The sequence below is a fragment of the Anopheles stephensi genome, chromosome 2 (assembly GCF_013141755.1).
Source record: "Anopheles stephensi strain Indian chromosome 2, UCI_ANSTEP_V1.0, whole genome shotgun sequence".
NCBI lineage: Eukaryota > Metazoa > Arthropoda > Insecta > Diptera > Culicidae > Anopheles > Anopheles stephensi.
In genome coordinates this window covers 53,069,693-53,087,159 of record NC_050202.1, presented here as the reverse complement: position 1 = coordinate 53,087,159, position 17,467 = coordinate 53,069,693, and the positions used below count along the sequence as shown (strand labels likewise).

At 47.4% G+C, this 17,467-nt stretch overlaps 2 protein-coding genes across 3 annotated transcripts in view; both read right to left on the bottom strand.

Annotated features, from left to right (window-relative positions):
* Nucleotides 1-1,829: 1,829 nt before the first annotated feature.
* LOC118502726 (tRNA (adenine(58)-N(1))-methyltransferase catalytic subunit TRMT61A) lies at nucleotides 1,830-11,793 on the bottom strand. Its single transcript, XM_036035286.1, has 3 exons — nucleotides 11,052-11,793; nucleotides 2,187-2,356; nucleotides 1,830-2,106 (listed from the first exon to the last, which is right to left on the bottom strand). Exons 1-3 carry the CDS (start codon nucleotides 11,677-11,679, stop codon nucleotides 1,972-1,974), a joined length of 933 nt encoding a protein of 310 aa, XP_035891179.1. The 5' UTR covers nucleotides 11,680-11,793; the 3' UTR covers nucleotides 1,830-1,971.
* Nucleotides 11,794-11,992: 199 nt separating this feature from the next.
* Nucleotides 11,993-17,467, bottom strand: part of LOC118502689 (cell wall protein AWA1) — a 115,107-nt gene continuing 109,632 nt past the window's right edge. For both annotated transcript variants that reach the window (XM_036035203.1, XM_036035204.1), the window contains one exon: nucleotides 11,993-14,711. In XM_036035203.1, coding sequence (XP_035891096.1) covers nucleotides 13,091-14,711 — 1,621 coding nt within the window. In that variant the 3' untranslated portion in view covers nucleotides 11,993-13,090. The remainder of the gene's footprint in view (nucleotides 14,712-17,467) is intronic.

Sequence of the window (17,467 nt, the reverse complement as noted above, 5' to 3'; positions counted from 1 at the left end):
CCACTTGTGTTGGCGTTGGGCTCGGGAGTGGTCGGCGGGTACAGCAAATAGAACCGGACCAAAAAATCTACAACACACACAATATAAATGGACAACAACCACCCATCTTCACTGCACAACCGAGCATGCCCGGGATACGGCAAATAACTAGGAGAAAATGCCAGCGGCGTCGGTCTTCAAATCTCATATGGGCCGTTCCCTTATGCTATCTGTCTAACTATGAGGCATCAATAAGTCTCGTAAACCCGAACTGGCAGGCATGACCTAAGAGGTCATTGGGTCATGAAAGAGAAAGAAGACAATCATCAGCTAATAGAAATCTTAGGACCAGAGGCAAACTGAAACAATCATAAGTTACACCATCCGCAAGGATACAGAGGAATCATTGATAGGGGTTTGTGTTAACAAGATTTGGCATTACCGTCAATAGAAGCTTAATCTGCCTCAGGTCAGTCACGGTCGAGTGAAGTACTCAATAATGAATGTTTGGAAATGATTGCCAAGTTGAGATATGTGATCCAGACCAGACTCCAGATCTAGGTCGAGACAAGATCTTCAGTGTAAGATAATAAAAAGTAACCGTTACATATTAACGGGAGACATTGAAATGAAAGAGAGCCGTTTACTTACACGTTAATAAACAAAATGGCGAATCACAGTCTTTGGTTTGAGTTGTGGAAATGTATTATATTTCTGGAATATTTTTAAATTTTTAAATCTGATAAAGACTTAAGAACACAACACTTACGAACGAGTTGCACCTAGGCCATTTGTCTAGTGCTTTTCATTCGCATGTCCCTCCGGCACAACAGTGGCAGACGCTGGGTGCTGCTTCCCGCGGAGACAGACACGCAAAAGCACCACCCCGCTAAACAGCATCACCGTCGGGACCAACAACTTTACCATCAGATCCGAGATCGCCACATTAACCTGCATCGTGATGTGGCTGTTCGGTGCTTTCGCCTTACTGCTTGCCTCCGATGCATTACCACCCTCCCGACAGTACGGCTGCGCTTCGGGTGGAGCATTTTCCACATTTTGCTGGGCGTTGGGCATGAACGCCACGTACTCGTTGCGAAAGTTACACTCGCTGCAGTTACCATCGAACCGAAACGGTACCACGCCCGGTTGCTTCACTCGCTGCTGCCACATGGGCAGATAGCCGGGCAGCAGGTGGGACCTCGTTTCGTCGTCATCCGTCAGCATTAGCTGGCCGTGGTAGGAGTGCGTTTCGTTCACCGTCACACAGCTGCTCAGCTCAAACCGTTGCGAATCGTACTCCAGGTATATGAGGTTCGCTAGCGGCCATTTCACGCCCGGCGTATACAACGGACACTGTGGGCGAGGGCGTTCGCGTTGCGGTTCGTGTCCTCCTGCCGGCGTCCGCACCAGGTGGTGCTGTTGCTTAGTGCGACCACATACGATTGTTATGTTGATGGTTTCGAATACGAAGCTGAAGTGTATTTCCAAACAATTGCCGTACCGTGTCATACCGGGAAAGGTGTTGAACGGATTGTGGCCAGCATTTTCTCCCATCATCACAACGGGACGCGCACGCCGCCTGATGTTACCGAGCGTTACCCACGGGTTGCCCTGGATAAAGCATGGCCGGGCGAGTAGCAGTCCTGCCACGCTAACAATCGATACACCGAACACTACGAAATGGAACCCATTAATGTGGAGATGCATCGTGGCTGCAGCACTACACCGGGTTGGTTGCGGTCGAACAGGGCGAATATCGAAAAACAAGTGAAGCCGAAGAAGAAACGCGTGGTAAGAAAAGCTTTTCCCTAAAACTGGGCTAATTGCAGCAAAAGCAGATTTACGAGTAGTTTGCGTAATCATTACGATTCCTTTTATTGTAGGTAAACTTTTTTTCCCATATAGAACTTGTCACTTTTTCCGTTGCGAAATAATTTCCTCGCAAGCATTACATCGTCTTGTGTTCATACCGTACCGCGGTAAATCTCGTTACCGGGCAAAGAGCGGTGGAAGCTCGGCGATCGTTAAGTACCCGGTGTGACCGGCCATTGTGTTCGGGGCGGACGAGGTTATATACTTCTTGCTTTCCCGTGGCGTTTTCGTATCCTTATCCGTATCGGCGCGCTGTTGTGGAAGAGATGGCAAGAAAAGCGTTACCACTAAAGTAGGAAGTTTTGCGAGCGGGGACTCGCCCTTTAGCTTACCTTTGTTTTGAGAAAATCTAGTTCCATTACGGGAACATTGCGTGTGCGTACGATATCCTCCACCTGGAGGACTTCAATGTTCTGCACCTCGATGAAGCCACACTTGCCAAGCGCTTCGCACACACGCATCGATTGTTCGATGCACGGCGAAAATGAACAGATGCGACCACCTGAGGGAAAGTGATACAATTATGGTATTATGTTTAACCGAGATTTCACAGTATAATATTTAGGGATTGAGGACACGCCGACCAAGCTTGCCAGGCTTGTAAGAATGGCGATGGCCAACATCATATGCCAGGTGAAGGTGGATCGAAAACTCTCAGGGTTCTATGCTACTACCATGGACCTGCGTCAGGGAGATCAGGGCTTGCCTACCTTCTTTTTAGTGTGGCGATAGGGAGTGCCATTCGTGGTAAGGAGCTAGGAACTTCAGGGACCATATTCTATATACGCTGATGATATAGACATCATTGGTTTGCTAACAAACACTGATCTACGGAGGGGTGATGTACAGATAGATGACGGCACCTGCGAAGTCGTCCAAAACTTCAACTATCTGGGGTCAAAAGTCAGCACCGACAACAACATTGATGTTGAGTTACGCGTAAGGGTGCTGGCAGCCACCCGGTCATACTACAGCCTGAGGAAACTACTCCACTCCGAATACCTGTCGCGACGGAGGAAGCTGAGACATGGACTCTGTCCAAAACTGACGAAACCCTCTTGGCCGCGTTCGAGAGGAAGATTCTTAGAAGCATATTTGGTCCCCGTATGTATGGAAGGACAATCGAAGAGTTGCTACAATGACGAGCTCTACGATCTCACCACCGTGCAACGAATTGGACTCGCCAGGCTCCGGTGGGCTGGTCACATCATGAGAATGACACCGGACGACCCAGCCCGTAAAGTCCTTTTAGGCCGTCCGCACGGACAGAGGAGGTGTGGTAGGCCCAAGCTGAGATGGAGTGATGGCGTTGGTGCGTCTGCCAGAACGGCCGGAATAATAGATTGGCAGTCGAAAGCGCTGGACCTCGGGCGGTATCGAGGGTTGTTGCAGCAGGCCAAGACCACCAAGCGGCTGTGGCACCAGACAAGTAAGTCAGTAAGTAAGACAATTGCTGCACGATCGTTTATAGCAACATCGAGAATTTCTCTGGTACAGATACCGGTCATCCAACATTGTTTCTATCCCTCTACTAATACAGTAAAATACAGTTATCGTAGTTATCGCTGTACCTTGAATCAAGAGACCAGACAATCCTTATCTTTCATACATGTCCATATGAGAAGCAACTGCATACCTGATCACCAAAGTGATCGCTAGATTTTTGGGACGAATCTTTGTAAAAGGACTCTATCCAATCATTTTATAGCCAACACAGCATTAGCAACTGAACATTAAGATTGGTTGGCTGGTTGGGTTATGGAAATTTTGAGTCATTAGACTTCCTGCATCGCTTCTGCTGCTTGATAAGACTCAGAAAGAGGTGAAAAATTCAAACAATTATTTGTACGACATACACACACCTAGCCGTAGAACCACTCGGAAATGTTTTTATGTTAAACTTTTTCTTGGATTCGACTTTTTGAACTATTTAAGGTAAATTTTTAAAGGGAAGTTACTATTGCCGAACCAATAAGTTCTCAGTTCAGTAGTAGTTTACAATAGGTCAGTAGTTAACACTTTGTTTGGACTTCCAGAAGTAATTCAGAAGGACTTCCACGACAATTTTGGGACATACAACTAGACCAACTTTCTTGCAAAGATTCGAGACTCCAAGACATCTTCCAAATTTTTTCACAGAAAAAAAGACTCAACCCAAAACATTGTCATTGAAACCAACGCCACGACACCTGTGCCAAATTGGAAGTCAATTAATGTAGTAGCACGAAGCGAAGAGGGAGAGAGAGAAACAAAGCAGCAGGACAGAAATGCCACAAAAACACATTCACGCGCCTCTTGCTTCACCGCCAGCAGTAGTCGGTGGGAAAATGCAATAAATCTACCCCTTGTCAGGATTGGCATGAGCTTTAAGCACCGATCGTCGTCAACACCCCGTCTTGCCACACTTCTTCAGGGGGGGCAATTGGCGATTTTAACGATTTCAACATCGATTTCCAGCCAGACTGCTTGGCGAACGGCAACTTTCACAGCTAGCTCCCCGTTCTGTGTGTGTGTGTCCGACTTCTCATCTCCTGGCCCCAGGAAGGTGGCCAGAAAGCAAAGCATGAAACAAATCCTCGTGCAAGTGCGCCATGAATAATGCAACGAAGTGGCAGTCTCATTATCGTTATCGGACAGCCACTGACAGATGAAATAAAGAGAGGGAGGGGGTTTGGGGCGGATAATGGCAACGAGGGGAACAAGAATCGTGGCCCTTTGATGGGCTCGTTGGCCACCACTGAAAGATGGGTAGGTGTGTTTGATCGTGTATATTTCGATGGGGCGAACATGAGATCCGCTCTGTGTGTGTGTGTAGCGGCATTCATTCAAAGTCATTTTTCGTTTATTGGTAGAGTAGAGAGCTCTTTACGATATTTTTTAGGCAACTTCCCTCAAAACGACTAAAAGTAGAAGAAATTAAGCTAGAATACAGCATAAACAGAAGATAAGAAATGGTAAAAGGAATATAAGTCCTTCCGAACACAAATCAACGAACCCTCCAACGAGAATCCGAATCTACATCCCCTTTACATTTACCGGGTGCTTACCAAAAAACTGGCACGTGTTTTTACGGATTTTTCTGTGCAGGTAGTTTACGTTCCCTTTGACCACTCTTTGACACACCAGTTCAAATTTAAGGCCCTGTCATTCAAGCAAACTTCAAGCAGGCAACTTTAAAGCCAGATACAAACTGTCGACAATTCGCACTCGATCAATCCAAATGTGGATGCGTTGTTTGCTGATCGAAATTCGTCCGTTCTTCAGCTGGGAAGTGTGTCATCGCGAGAGCATCGCGGCAGCATGACAGCAGCAGCAGTTTACAAGCAAATCCGCACCGCGAAAAAAAAAGGGTAACACCTCGGCTGGGGATAAGATATGTGCATATATAATCGGAGCCAGAAATCGATCAATATTTTCGCTCGCTCGAATCGATGTTACCCTTTTTGATCGGCATGATGCACAAAGTGATACTACACATTATCTGTCAACATCATTAGACTTGATGGAGGTAAAATTGTATAATAATATTCGAACCGATCAACGTGCTCTCGAAAATTCATTGATGCGATGTGGTTTGACATGTCCCATGGCTGGGAAGCGTTTACGTTTAATGGATTTTACTGCCCGGCACATTAACGTACGATACACAGTGGCGTTTCCGGTTCTTCACCCGATGCTGCTGATGGAGTGAGTGAGCCGGAAATGGAAGTGATGCAGACCATGTTCTCATATGCCGATCATGTTTAACGATTTGTGATCGCCAGGATACTCGTGCGGCCATATTTGGTATTACGGTATGCTGCATCCTGCTGTTTGAATGACACACGTGTAGCGCTCCTGGTGAGCATCTCAGAATCGATGCAAAATCCGTTGACATTATTATACGAAGAGAAGCTGCGATCAATGTTATGTGCATCTTCAATTCGAGCTGACGCAGGTACAGAGTATGACAGTAATTGAACGCTTTTTTGCAGTTAAAACTATGATTTGCTTGAGAAGCAATTTAATGACTCATTGGATGGTCATATCATGAGAATGACACCGGGTGACCTAGCTCGTAAAGTCCTTTCGAGCCGTCCACACGGATAGGTGTGGTAGGCCCGAAATGAGACATTAGGATAGGAATAGAAGTTGCGATCAATGTTATATAGAAGGTGATCAAGGAATAATATACGCAAGAGCTCTTGGTGGTCCTTATTCAACGTGAGGTCGAAGCTCCAAGAATTCCTCATATTATCACAGATCTCTTTTTCCTTGGCACTACAACCTTGATAGGTGTTGTCTTGGGACTGCCCCATTTATGGCATTCTGTGACTTGATTTTACTCGAAGCAAAGTAGGCAGCACTGCGTATGAAGAGGTAGTCTGGGTGAGATTTGAACCCCGGTCCTGCCGTGTGAAGACTGGCGCAACTGTCATCTCGGCCAACCGGACTGCCATTATTACAGATCTTCAGAGATATTTATCTGTATACCTAAGCTAACCTTAGCCCTCAAACCAATGGGGAAATGTAAAAGTCAAACTCACTATTATTGCATGAGAAAGTCTGGAATCCAAAGCTCATAATGCCCTGGGTTATACACTCAAATTGATTTAAAATGTCATTCACACAAATTCGTACTTCTGTCGTACAACGTTTTGCGCAGATATGAATAACTGCTTCAGTACAGATTGCGTTTGCACCGTTGGGTTACATTCCACCAGACGGTTGGATGGGGTAAGGAACGGCCACAGGTTGACATTTGCTTGCAAAACGGCGGTTGGGATTTCTCTATATGTCTTTATAAGGAAATTCCCACCTGCCTCCCACCGGGGATGATATATACACAGGCGCGCTGTCCGTAGGGCTTAGCAACATGTTTCGGCGACATTTGAACCTCCTGCCGATGTACATGACCGTGTATCCGTGTTCCGTCCACCAGCCGCCCTGCTGTGCGGCCGACCACTTTTGACGAAGAGCCTGGATGTGGATAATGTGTGCCAATTCGCTCTCCAAATGCGAACCCATTTCGGTTTGGTGCAAGTGCTGACCAACTACAACCGAACACCACCACGGAAACTACAACGGGGGAGTAGGGGCCACTTCTATGGCGGTTTGTCACAGCGAGATGGGAAACCGTCGTCGTCCGTTTCTAGCGTCTTTGATCTTATGCTAACAGAGAAGTTGGACGCGAGTCCGAGACACCAGGTGTCTCTACGGCATTGGCCGCAAACTTTGTATTGGTCGGATGGCCAACACCGGGAGCCACGCGAGGGACCATCGTTTGTTAATAAATCATTCAATTCAACATCGATGCCATCGGTCGTCTTTTCTCGATGCGTGGACGCAATTGTACGGGGAACATCGTCCGTAGTTTAGTGAGCGCTTGTTGCGCCAAAATGCGGCTTTCTTCGGGGGGCAAATAGGGTCTAACCGTAAGGGAATTGCAAGTGGTATTGCGCTTTCAACTCTCGCGGTAAGAAAAACGATTCTTCCTTAATTAAATTCGATGCCTCGATTGAAAAGCAAAAGCTTTGAAGTACTTACTGCCGAAACATAACTTTCATAACGCGACACAAAATAGGCATGAAGCTTACGGTTGGAGCCGCTCCACGTGTGCAACTGGCATTGTAGAATATCCAACCGAGTGATGTACTTTCGTCGACAAACCGTCCAGCCGACCGATACATGGGTACACCGTACGGACACAGGTGTGATGTGATGTTGACGGTCTGCCGAAACCGTTCGCTGCCGGCACCAACTCCAATGGATGCATCGGTGTGTCCATCCGTTATCGGCAAAACAATTGGCCATTGAGTAGCGTGTGCGGGAAAGCCGATTGCTATGTTTTGACGCAACGAAACAGGGTAGCTTGTCAACGGGCACTCAACAGCTTGTCGCGCGCGCTGATCGTACACACTGCTCGGTGATCGGTTACACTTCCTTCTGGTACCGGTGTACCGGTGGCGCAACCGCCAAACCGATGTGCCCCTAGTGCTGCGCGCCCGCTCGCTTATTGGGAGAGAATATTCCTTTTCAACTTTGCCGCACACCAGCCCGGCGGACATTCGCGGCTGGTCACATCATGGACGGTGCCAGAAGATGGTGCGTCTCACCGTGTACGTGTGTATGCAGAAGCGACGTGAAAATAAAAATTAATTAATCGCATCGTCGACATTCAATAACAACACACTGTTTGGGTTTTTTTTTGGCGAACGCTTCCCCGGGTGGTAGCAGTCCATTGAGTTATGCGCCGAAGTCGGTGTCGCTTTGCGTTGGAAGCTGTTGATGATGAGGTTACTTTTCTCATAGCTCGTTTTAAAGGAGCCACGGAATTTAGAAGACGTAATTATTTTTTATAACATTCTACTGCTCAACACTAGCTAACAAACAAGGCGTTATTCAGCCAATTGAAAATTCAAAAATCAATCGGTATAAGCAAATATAAAGCAGATATCCACTGCCTCCTGGGTGGATTTCTCTGGACGCAATTGTCCATACTCGCGAACGAAATGAACCATTTCAATTGCTGCTTGACAAACTACTACGCGCACCGCAAGAATTATGTTCGCCGTTGCTTCATCACTCTTTCCGCGTCCCGCACAAATCCACCAAATCACGCTCTTCGCAACGTTTCGCCGAGGCACCGGGAATAGTCAAAACACTATCCATTGGAACCAACCAACGCCGTTCCCACTTCAAAGAGATCGCTACAGGAACGATCACAACAGTACGCAGCGTCCAAGCGGTCCAAGAGTTCCAGTTTGAATGCCGTCTATCCACCGTGTGCCCACCGACCCATTTCCCCTGGTGTTCCGATTCGAAAGAGAGTGTCAAGAGCTGTGTCAACTCTGTTCCCATTCGGCCCCCCGTCCCAGCGACCGGGTGACAATGTACATAAATTCTACCACCACTAAACACCGTGTGGAACGCCTGCCTGTGTTCCTTTTTCGGGGACTGCGGGTTCTCGTTGCTTGCCGCTCGACGGCTGGACTGAAGGGAACGGTGTGCGAACCGGGGTGTGACTGTTGAATAGATGAATAGTGCTGCTGGAACCATTCCAATGGATTGCGGATTTCGCGCTCTGTTCTTTATCACCTCCAATAGCCTGCCGTCCCCGGCTCGCCGATGCTTGATGGTGTACACCCGATGGAAGAAAGGACATCGGAACTGTAACTTTGGCCTACTATGCTGTCAACTAGTGTAGTACGTGTGCTTTTCCGATATTCATTGAGACGAGCAAAAAAACATCGTTTTCGTAGTTCAGGAAACTATGCTGATCCGAGCGAAGGAAGCGTATGCAAATCTGACCCACCGGCAGCGGCTGCCAGTTAATAAATGATGGCAATTTTCATTTTTGCTTAATTTGGTACACGAGTGACCGGTGCAGACAAGCGGCCCGAACTGTGTAAGCTCCGGGTGCGAGAGCGAGGGAGAGTAAGAAAATCCGTAATTTAACCATATCTGCACTTCAAAGGCAAGTTCAAAGGGCCGCCTGCGCCCGGTGAATCATGGTTTGCCGCCCAGTTCGGCCTTTTCCGGTGCGATTCCTAGACGTGGTGATTGATATTGCAATAGAACCGATTCTAGACAAGTAGCAGAATATTTATTCATTAGCTGCCGGTCGGTCCGGTCGGTAGTGTATCAATGGGGGCTTTTTTTGCAGATTGTAGAAGCGAAACGAGCCGTTTTTTTGCTATAAAATGTATTTGGTGCTAATTTAAAGGACCGGGAAGATAGAATTTATTCAATCGGACGAGTGTTGAAAAAACAGTTTCCTATTGCGATACAATTTTAAAGAAGAGTCTTGTGTGGGAAACTTTCCAATAACGGATAGGTTTGTTCTCTTTGGTAAGTGGTGGACTTGGTTGTCTACTTTTCAATTTTGATCTGACTACTTTGCCACAGGTAAAATCAAGTCACAGAAAGCCAGAAAGGCCCGGTCGGGACCTTTCGTGGTTGTAGTGCCATGGAAGAAGAAGTAGATGATGAGCATGCGTCCGCCAGAACGGCCGGGTTAATGGATTGACCGACGTTGGCGCTAGACCGCGAGCGGCATCGATGATTATTAAGTTGGTATAGATAGAATATTAAAGATTTTCTTATAGGTAATGTTAGTATAGACCCGGAGGTAGCATCCTCATTATTTAGCTGATTACAGCAATCAATTAATATAAGGAACTCTGAGAACATCGGTGACTCCAAAATGCAGTGTGGACATAGTTTAAAACATGATTATCTGCTCTGAACGCCTCTCTAATATTAATCGAAAAATTCATCTTTTCAGGAGCAGGCAAAACCCGTGAGGCCTATGAAAATAAATACAGGGTCGGATGTGTACAAAGTTACTGAGTTGGCGCTACAACCTCAAGAAGTGTTGGCCTGCCAATTTCTGATGCCTTTGACTACGTGGTTACCCACAGCTTTACACTCAGTCCAGCGTATAGGGAGACGATTTGAAAGGCATAAATGATTTCAACCTGCTGCTGCTACCAACTGCACGACGAGACCTCCTCATAATTTAAGAAAAATCCATGTAACAATTTATGTGCAAGGATAATGATTATTTTTTTCAATCAAACGAAACACATAGCACCAAGCTGTTTCGTTACTGGATTCCATTTATCAAACCGTAGACCCATATCGTCGTCCCGATGATATCTTCTTTCCCGATTGTACCGAGCGACACGATCTCGATAAACAGTTTTTGAACAGTTCATCTTGCTCATATTTTTTACTCCCCTTTTTAATGAATCACTTTTGCGATCAACCATCAGACCACCGTGCTACACCTGAAAAACGTTGCACACAATTGTCCGTGTGTTGGGGGATGCGAATAGACGGTGAAGGTAATAGTTGAGCAGATTGTGTATGCATGATGGCGCAAAACCGAAACCAGTCGGGATCGGTTTATGCGTCGGAAATAATTTATGACGCCCGATAAATCATACCGACCGGTGTGCGGGAAAAATTAATTGTTAACTGAATTCGCGGGTCAAGGAAAGGCGTCCGGAAAGTAGTAGAATGCGAAAGGTTCACCCGCAGGGTGTGTTCGGTTGGCCGATTGTTAGCCGCACGTATGTCACCAGGACTACTGTAGCTGCAACAGATTTAAAAGCTATTTTTCTTCATACCACGACAAAGCGCGTGCCGCAGGGAGGGGTGTCGGCTGGGGGAGCAAAATCCATTATGGTTGTTTAATTGGGGGTAAAGCTTACCTTCATTTTTCAGTGCTTTTGCCGCGTGTGGTACGGCGAGCTGCGGTGCCGGCAGATCCAGAAACACGGCATCCGCTACACCGTTTAGCTCGTCGCCGAATCCCTGTTCGCACACATCTCTTTGTCGCACGGTCACATTATCGCCCAGCCCGTGGGAGACAAACTCTTCGCGCGCCTTCGCAACACGCTCCTCGTGGAAATCGAATGTGTGCAGGTGGCCGGACGGACGGATGGCGCGCAGAAAGTAGTGCGACAGTGAGCCAGAACCGGTACCGGACTCGATCACGATGCTCCCGGGTCGCACTTCCAGCTGATACAGTATCATGCTGATGTCGGGCGTGTAGAGGATCTGCGTCCGATGGGGTAGCGTTTGGGTCCACAGTTCCGGGTTCGGTTGCAGGACGTGTGCCCAGCCCTTGGAGAGCTGGACGCGCGCACCGTACCGTACACCGATTAGATCGCGCACCTTTAAAGCACCGAAACTCGTTTGAAACACGTACTCGATCATTTCGTTCTTTTTGTTGCGAATCTGCGGCACCGCGTCGATTGTGTGCATCAGGGCGGGTGTCAGATACAGCACGACCGTATCTCCCTCGGCTATGATGTCTTTTGGACCGGCAAAACTCATGGTGCTAGCAACAGACTATGTTTAACTACCGGAATAACGGGGAAAGATGCGAAATGTGCGGCACTTTTCAGGTTTAAATTGCACGTGTCAAGGAAACGGCTTGCAGTTTGTTTACAAACAGCTCACCCGGCCGGCTTGCGATTGACAGCTGACAGATGGGAAAGCGTGGAGCATTTGAATTTTTTACATGGTCGCGTTGGATGACAAAATCAAAGCGGGAAAATTTAATGCATACATCGTATATGATCTACAAATGAAAGGTTTACAGATGTAATCTAATAATTTTAAAAGGCAACTGACCGTGTAGATTGGTTAGTAAAAGTTCCATTAACTTAAAGAACGATTTTTCTGAACGTCTGACGTAGCGATTCTAATAATTTGGAAGACAGAACAGATTCTGGAACAGTGGTGGGTCAAGATATTTGGTGGCGGAATGGCGGTTGAGGCCCCCTCTAATTGTGATATTAGTGGGAAACAATAGCATTTCCCTCGCCGACGAAGTCCCCCTATCCGATGAGGCCCCGAGCGGCCGCTCCTGCCGCTTCTAGGTTGATACGCCACTGTTCTGGAAATCCCTTTACAGAAAATGGGATGAACAGCAACCACCAGAAACGTTTCGGATACTTTTTGGTACCAACGGACTACTGTTTACTTACTTCAGCACTTGAGGCGAACAGAAATGTATAGAACAACTCGAGGATCATATTGGTGAATGATTAAAAAAAAAAACAAACAATCGATGTTATAGAAGTAGAATTTTCAATAGTTTTATCATGTTTCTTCGGGTTTGTATCGTTTATAAATATAACAAAATCTAGAAACTAGACATAAACCTAACATTTCTCGATAAGAAAGTTATGAAACATTTCCAACATATTCTTAACCATCCCTATCCACTGGAGACGGTAATTTTACTACCAACTTACGCTTTAGTATGTGCCATACTACAAAGGAATCGATTCAAAAATCTTTAAATATATTCACATTAAATGTCTATTTACACAATCAACAATAATGCTTTTTTCCCATCGCTACGCTACCATCTTCATAAAGAAATTGTTCATATAGCAAAAATAAATAATAGCCAACTGTAAAATACTCCATCCACTTACATGGATTCTTTTAGTTTCGTGTGGAAGAACGGGAAAGTTACATTGAGCTTCTAAATTAAATTCTACATCTAAGAATAGCGTACGCAAAATGCGTCTGATTTTCTTATGCATTAAGCCTTTGCTATCAACAATACTGATGCGGAAGATGTACACGGCGAACGTTCAAACGAACGAACGTACTCCGATGTAAAAATATCCCTTCTAGAATAAATAAGTTGCACGCCTTATCAACAGTAATCCATCCAAGGCTGACTACGCTGTAGTTGGAGACATTAGTAGCAACTAGCTGAGACAGTTGTTCAGTGAGATCTTCGCTGATCCTGATGGTCCTCCAGAGGCTTCCGTTCCGTTCCACTGTCTCCGGACGACGAGGAACCTGTTGCTGATCCTGTTCCACCTTCCAGTGCAAGTAACCGATGGTCTGAAGGCCACGGAGGTGGTGGTATTTGAAGTGGCACTGGCATCGGTATCGATAGCCCAGGAATCGGTAGCCCGTCCTGTGTGAGACAGCTGGGAGGCAACACACAGCCCACGTTACCCGCTACCGTGCTATGGCTGCTGTTGGCTGAGAGGCAGGAAATTGAGGATGTTCCGGACACCGACTGTGACACGGCTGTGCTGCTGGACACCGACACGAGCGCGCTGCAGTCGGTTGCGATTGGTACAAACTGTTCCGGCATCCAGTCGAAGGAGAACGTGGTCGCCGTCGGAAAGCTTCCGGTGTGATGCTGATGTGGAGCACTGGTGGGCGTGGGAGGTGTGGTCGTCATGTACGGGGACAGTTCTTGGTGCGTTATGTCCGGCACCTTCTGTGCGGTGGTATCGGACCAAGGAGGACTTGGATTCCATTGCTCCATGAAGTCGGTAGGTTCGCTGGACAGATTCGATACCGTAGTTGGTAGGAGGGCGGACTTCGAGTGCAGTCGGCCGATTGGAGTTCGGTTGCCTAGTATCATCGTTTGTACTCCAACTCCTCCTCCTCCTCCTCCTCCACCTCCTCCACCACCTGCACTACTGCCACCACTCCCATTCCCAAGAGATCCTCCACCTTCGATGGTGCTGTTGAGGTGACTCATTCCATTAGTGACACTCGTACCAGAGTTGTCTTGTGGATGCATACCGGACGCATTGGTTTGCATCTCCACCGTCGAAACTTCGGAAGATTCAGACTGTCCATTTTCGGGTATGTAGATGGGTTCGAGCCGGTTAATGTTCCGCTTCTTAGCCGGAGGCGTTCCATTATGACGATCACTATTCCCGCTGTTTGTTTGATGACTATTGGTATTGGCAGTGCCAGCTCCGGCTCCATTGCTACCCAACTCACTGCTCGAAGAACTGCCAGTTCCTCCACCGTTGTGGCAGCGTATGTGTGGCGTCACTTGTACGACCGGAATAGGAATAGCTGTTGGGTTTATTAAAGCCGGAGGTGCTGATGTTGGTGGTGTTGGATGACCACCACTGTAGTCTACCGGTTGACCGTTCGAATCTAGCCGGAAGCCATACGCACGGCTCCCATACTCATCGTTACCCGTCGTCAGCGCTCCATTATTGACCGGCTGATGGTGCGCGTGCAGCATCGGAGCGACCGATCCACCGTTGTGATGTTGTCCCGAAGGCGAATGGTAACCGTACGCCGGAATGTGATGGTGCGAGTGGTGCGAGGCCCCGTACCCATGCGCCTGTACTCCGGCGGACGTAAGAGTTCCGCCCGACGTTCCCGACATGGCTCCACCGGACGATGTGCTTCCTCCGCCCGGCGAGTGATTGGTGTGATGGCCGGTAGCGGTGGTGGTGTAGTACGGCGCCGTCGGTGGTATCCTGGTGGCTCCCTCGAACGGTATGCCGAACTGCATCTTCGACTGGACGGTGTAGTAATGGTACAGCCACGAGTTGGACAGCATCACGGACGCCTCACGGTCGCTGGAAAAGACAAGCAGGCAGAAAATGGAGAAGCACATACGCATAAGTTAAAAAAACGTCTCTGTCGCCGTAGAACAAGTACAAGGAAAGCTTCAACGAAAAAAAAAACTGGTGCCCTTATTCCCACACTTTTACGCATTTGCCCTGGACAGATTCGGCTGCACAACGTTCGGTCGGTTCATTTCGGTGCACAAACTTTGGTGCATCACATAAAATAAATTGTCCATTGTCAGTATTGTCTCGAGTGAGGATCCTTATGTTCTTCTTTTTCATTAATTCGTCCCCATGCCCCAACCAAACGCTAACTGCAACCGGAGCATAATCTCACACTGTGCTATTGCTCCGGACAAGGATTGGCAAGCGAAAAACCTCCCCGCCCGAGTAAAAGAAGAAGCAATACGCGCACGCGTGTGCAATATGATTTTCGTACGATCGTTTACGGTGATCCGCTTTTGCGGGTACGCGCACCCACTCGGCAAATAATCGCAACCGTGATTCGTGATTGTTTTCCCCCTTGGCGGCATTTGTTCTGCTTTACCTCCGGTTCGCTTTGGTCGCGCATCTTCGCCCAACGCGTCTTTGTCTTGTCGGGCTGGCCTATACGAATACGCCAATAAACGTAACCTTACGACCTGTCGCAAGGACCAGGCTTATCGTCGCAAGCTTGGGAAACATACGGGGCAGGGAGTTTTTTTTCTGGTTTAGGAAGTTAAAAAAAATGGCAAAAACAACTGCAAGGTTTGTATGCAAATTTTTCGTTCCCCCCTGGTCAGGTCCATGGCAGGTCCCTTCCGCCACAGCTCCTTTGCTAGAGGGTGGTAGTGAATCGACAGATCGACTCATAGTCCACCGAGATAGAAGAACCAGCGCTTGGTACGGCCGGTCGTAAATCATCTCATTTCGATTTGGGCCGGCCAAAGATCGTTTCGGAGTTCATGAACTTTGCTGAGGAATTCGTACATTGTGTCTACAGGGAAGGTTCTACCAGCCAGAGGGAGAAAAATTGGGTTATAAAAGTATAGCTTAAAATGGACATTTTACTTTCGAATTTTGTTCCAAATGAGTGCCAGTAACCTTTATCACATGTAATTTCCTTATTTTGTTTTACAATGTTGGATTAATTACTGAACTGAAACAAATAAAGTTACACATTCTCAGATATAGGTGGCGCTCGATGCCCTAGTAATTGAATTACTAAACTTTAGCTTCTCAGGGTATTTGGTTTATAGTTTCGATAAGCCAGTGATGCCTATAGGTGCCAGAATATCTAAGGATTTTGCCAGGATAGTAAGCATTTTATAGGAGATGAAGTACAGATTTGCAGTAAGATTCCCAAGGCTTAATGAGGTGTGCATTTCATTTAAAAAAATAAATCCCATTAAACAGCGGTTTTTTTAGTGTCAGACTGTGAGCCAATTTACATGAAGAACGTAAACCCTACCTCTCATAAGCTTCTACACCTTTACGCTACATCACCGTTTTCTCAATGCGCTCTGTGCGCACTTGCAACTAGCGCCGCTTGTAGTACCGATCATCCCGGTAAAATGTACAGCCGCCAACATACGGACGCACCGCAACATTGCTTAATGTGCCTTAAGTACCTGCTTTTGGCAATAAATCTTACCCAACGGTCGGGGTTTATGTGCTCCGCTCTTGTTTCTTTACGCCCCACACGGCTCCGCTCCTTCGAAGCCTGCCTTCGTTCGCATCGTTCCGCCGAATCCGACGCGTAATGGAAACGGAAAGTTATCCGTCCAGCTTGGATGCGTGCCGTAATTATAAAGTGTGAGGGCAGCTGGCAAAACTAGAACGGGTTAGCTTGGAAGCTGGCAGTCGCGCGTGTTTAGGGCTTTTGCGATCCGTTTCGCCGAGGTGTTCTATTTTAAGCTAAGCAGAGCCCGCTCTACCCAGATGTATCGAAGGGTTGGCACAACAGGATGAGTAATTTTGTGTTTTTCCTCGTCCTCGAGATTAAAGTGGCCAACACTTTCTGTGGAGTTGCAAAGTGCAATAATTCAAATCATTGATCCAATAGCATGGTTGCGGCTGCCTTCTGCCGCCGATCGTTCGCAACGGTCCTCGTGCGTCCAACTTCATCCCTACCGCTGCTGAGCTGCTCTGCATCAGCGTTGCAGGGAACGTGAGAAATTTTCCGAACCATAATTATGTCAGTTTTGTAGCCGCGCGTGCAGCCGCGACCGGTCCGAAGTGATAAGGCGGTAAATTTGCTCGCCTTGCAATTGTCGGCAGCGGGACGGCGAAAACATGCATCCATCCAGCGTATCGAGCGCCAGAAATGGATGCACAACACGGACATGCATCGGCCCACAGACACGGAGATACAAACATATCTACTGCTGCTGCATCCCTGGCAGGGAGTTGTTTCAAACGAATCACCTCTTGAAGGGCCACCAATTTTCACAGCGCTTGTGTTGGATGTGATACTGTTGGTTAAAACAAATATATCCCACCAGAAATGGCCCGGACCAATCGATGCGCTCTAGGATGGGGCAAGAAATTAGAGCAAGTCTTAGCACTGATCGAGCTCGAGCGCTTTGAAGCAGAAGACAGTCCCACCAGCAACAGAGAACCCGAGCATGTTTGATATCAAAATTTACACTAATTCATCATTCCTCTTTCTGACAGCGGTTTCAATCGGCACGGAATTTCTGCAGAGCTTCTCCTTCGGTATAGGAAAAGCCTTGTTCGTGCTTTAACTCATTTCCGATGCACAAACATTGTGATTTAACAGCAAC

Excerpts from the sequence above, each read along its gene's own strand:
- LOC118502726 (XM_036035286.1), bottom strand. The coding sequence starts at position 11,679 with ATGAGTTTTGCCGGTCCAAAAGACATCATAGCCGAGGGAGATACGGTC. Across the intron at positions 2,357-11,051 it reads AAAAGCACTGAAAAATGAAG|GTGGTCGCATCTGTTCATTT; the intron begins GTAAGCTTTACC and ends ACTTTCCCTCAG. Across the intron at positions 2,107-2,186 it reads TAGATTTTCTCAAAACAAAG|CGCGCCGATACGGATAAGGA; the intron begins GTAAGCTAAAGG and ends CTTCCACAACAG.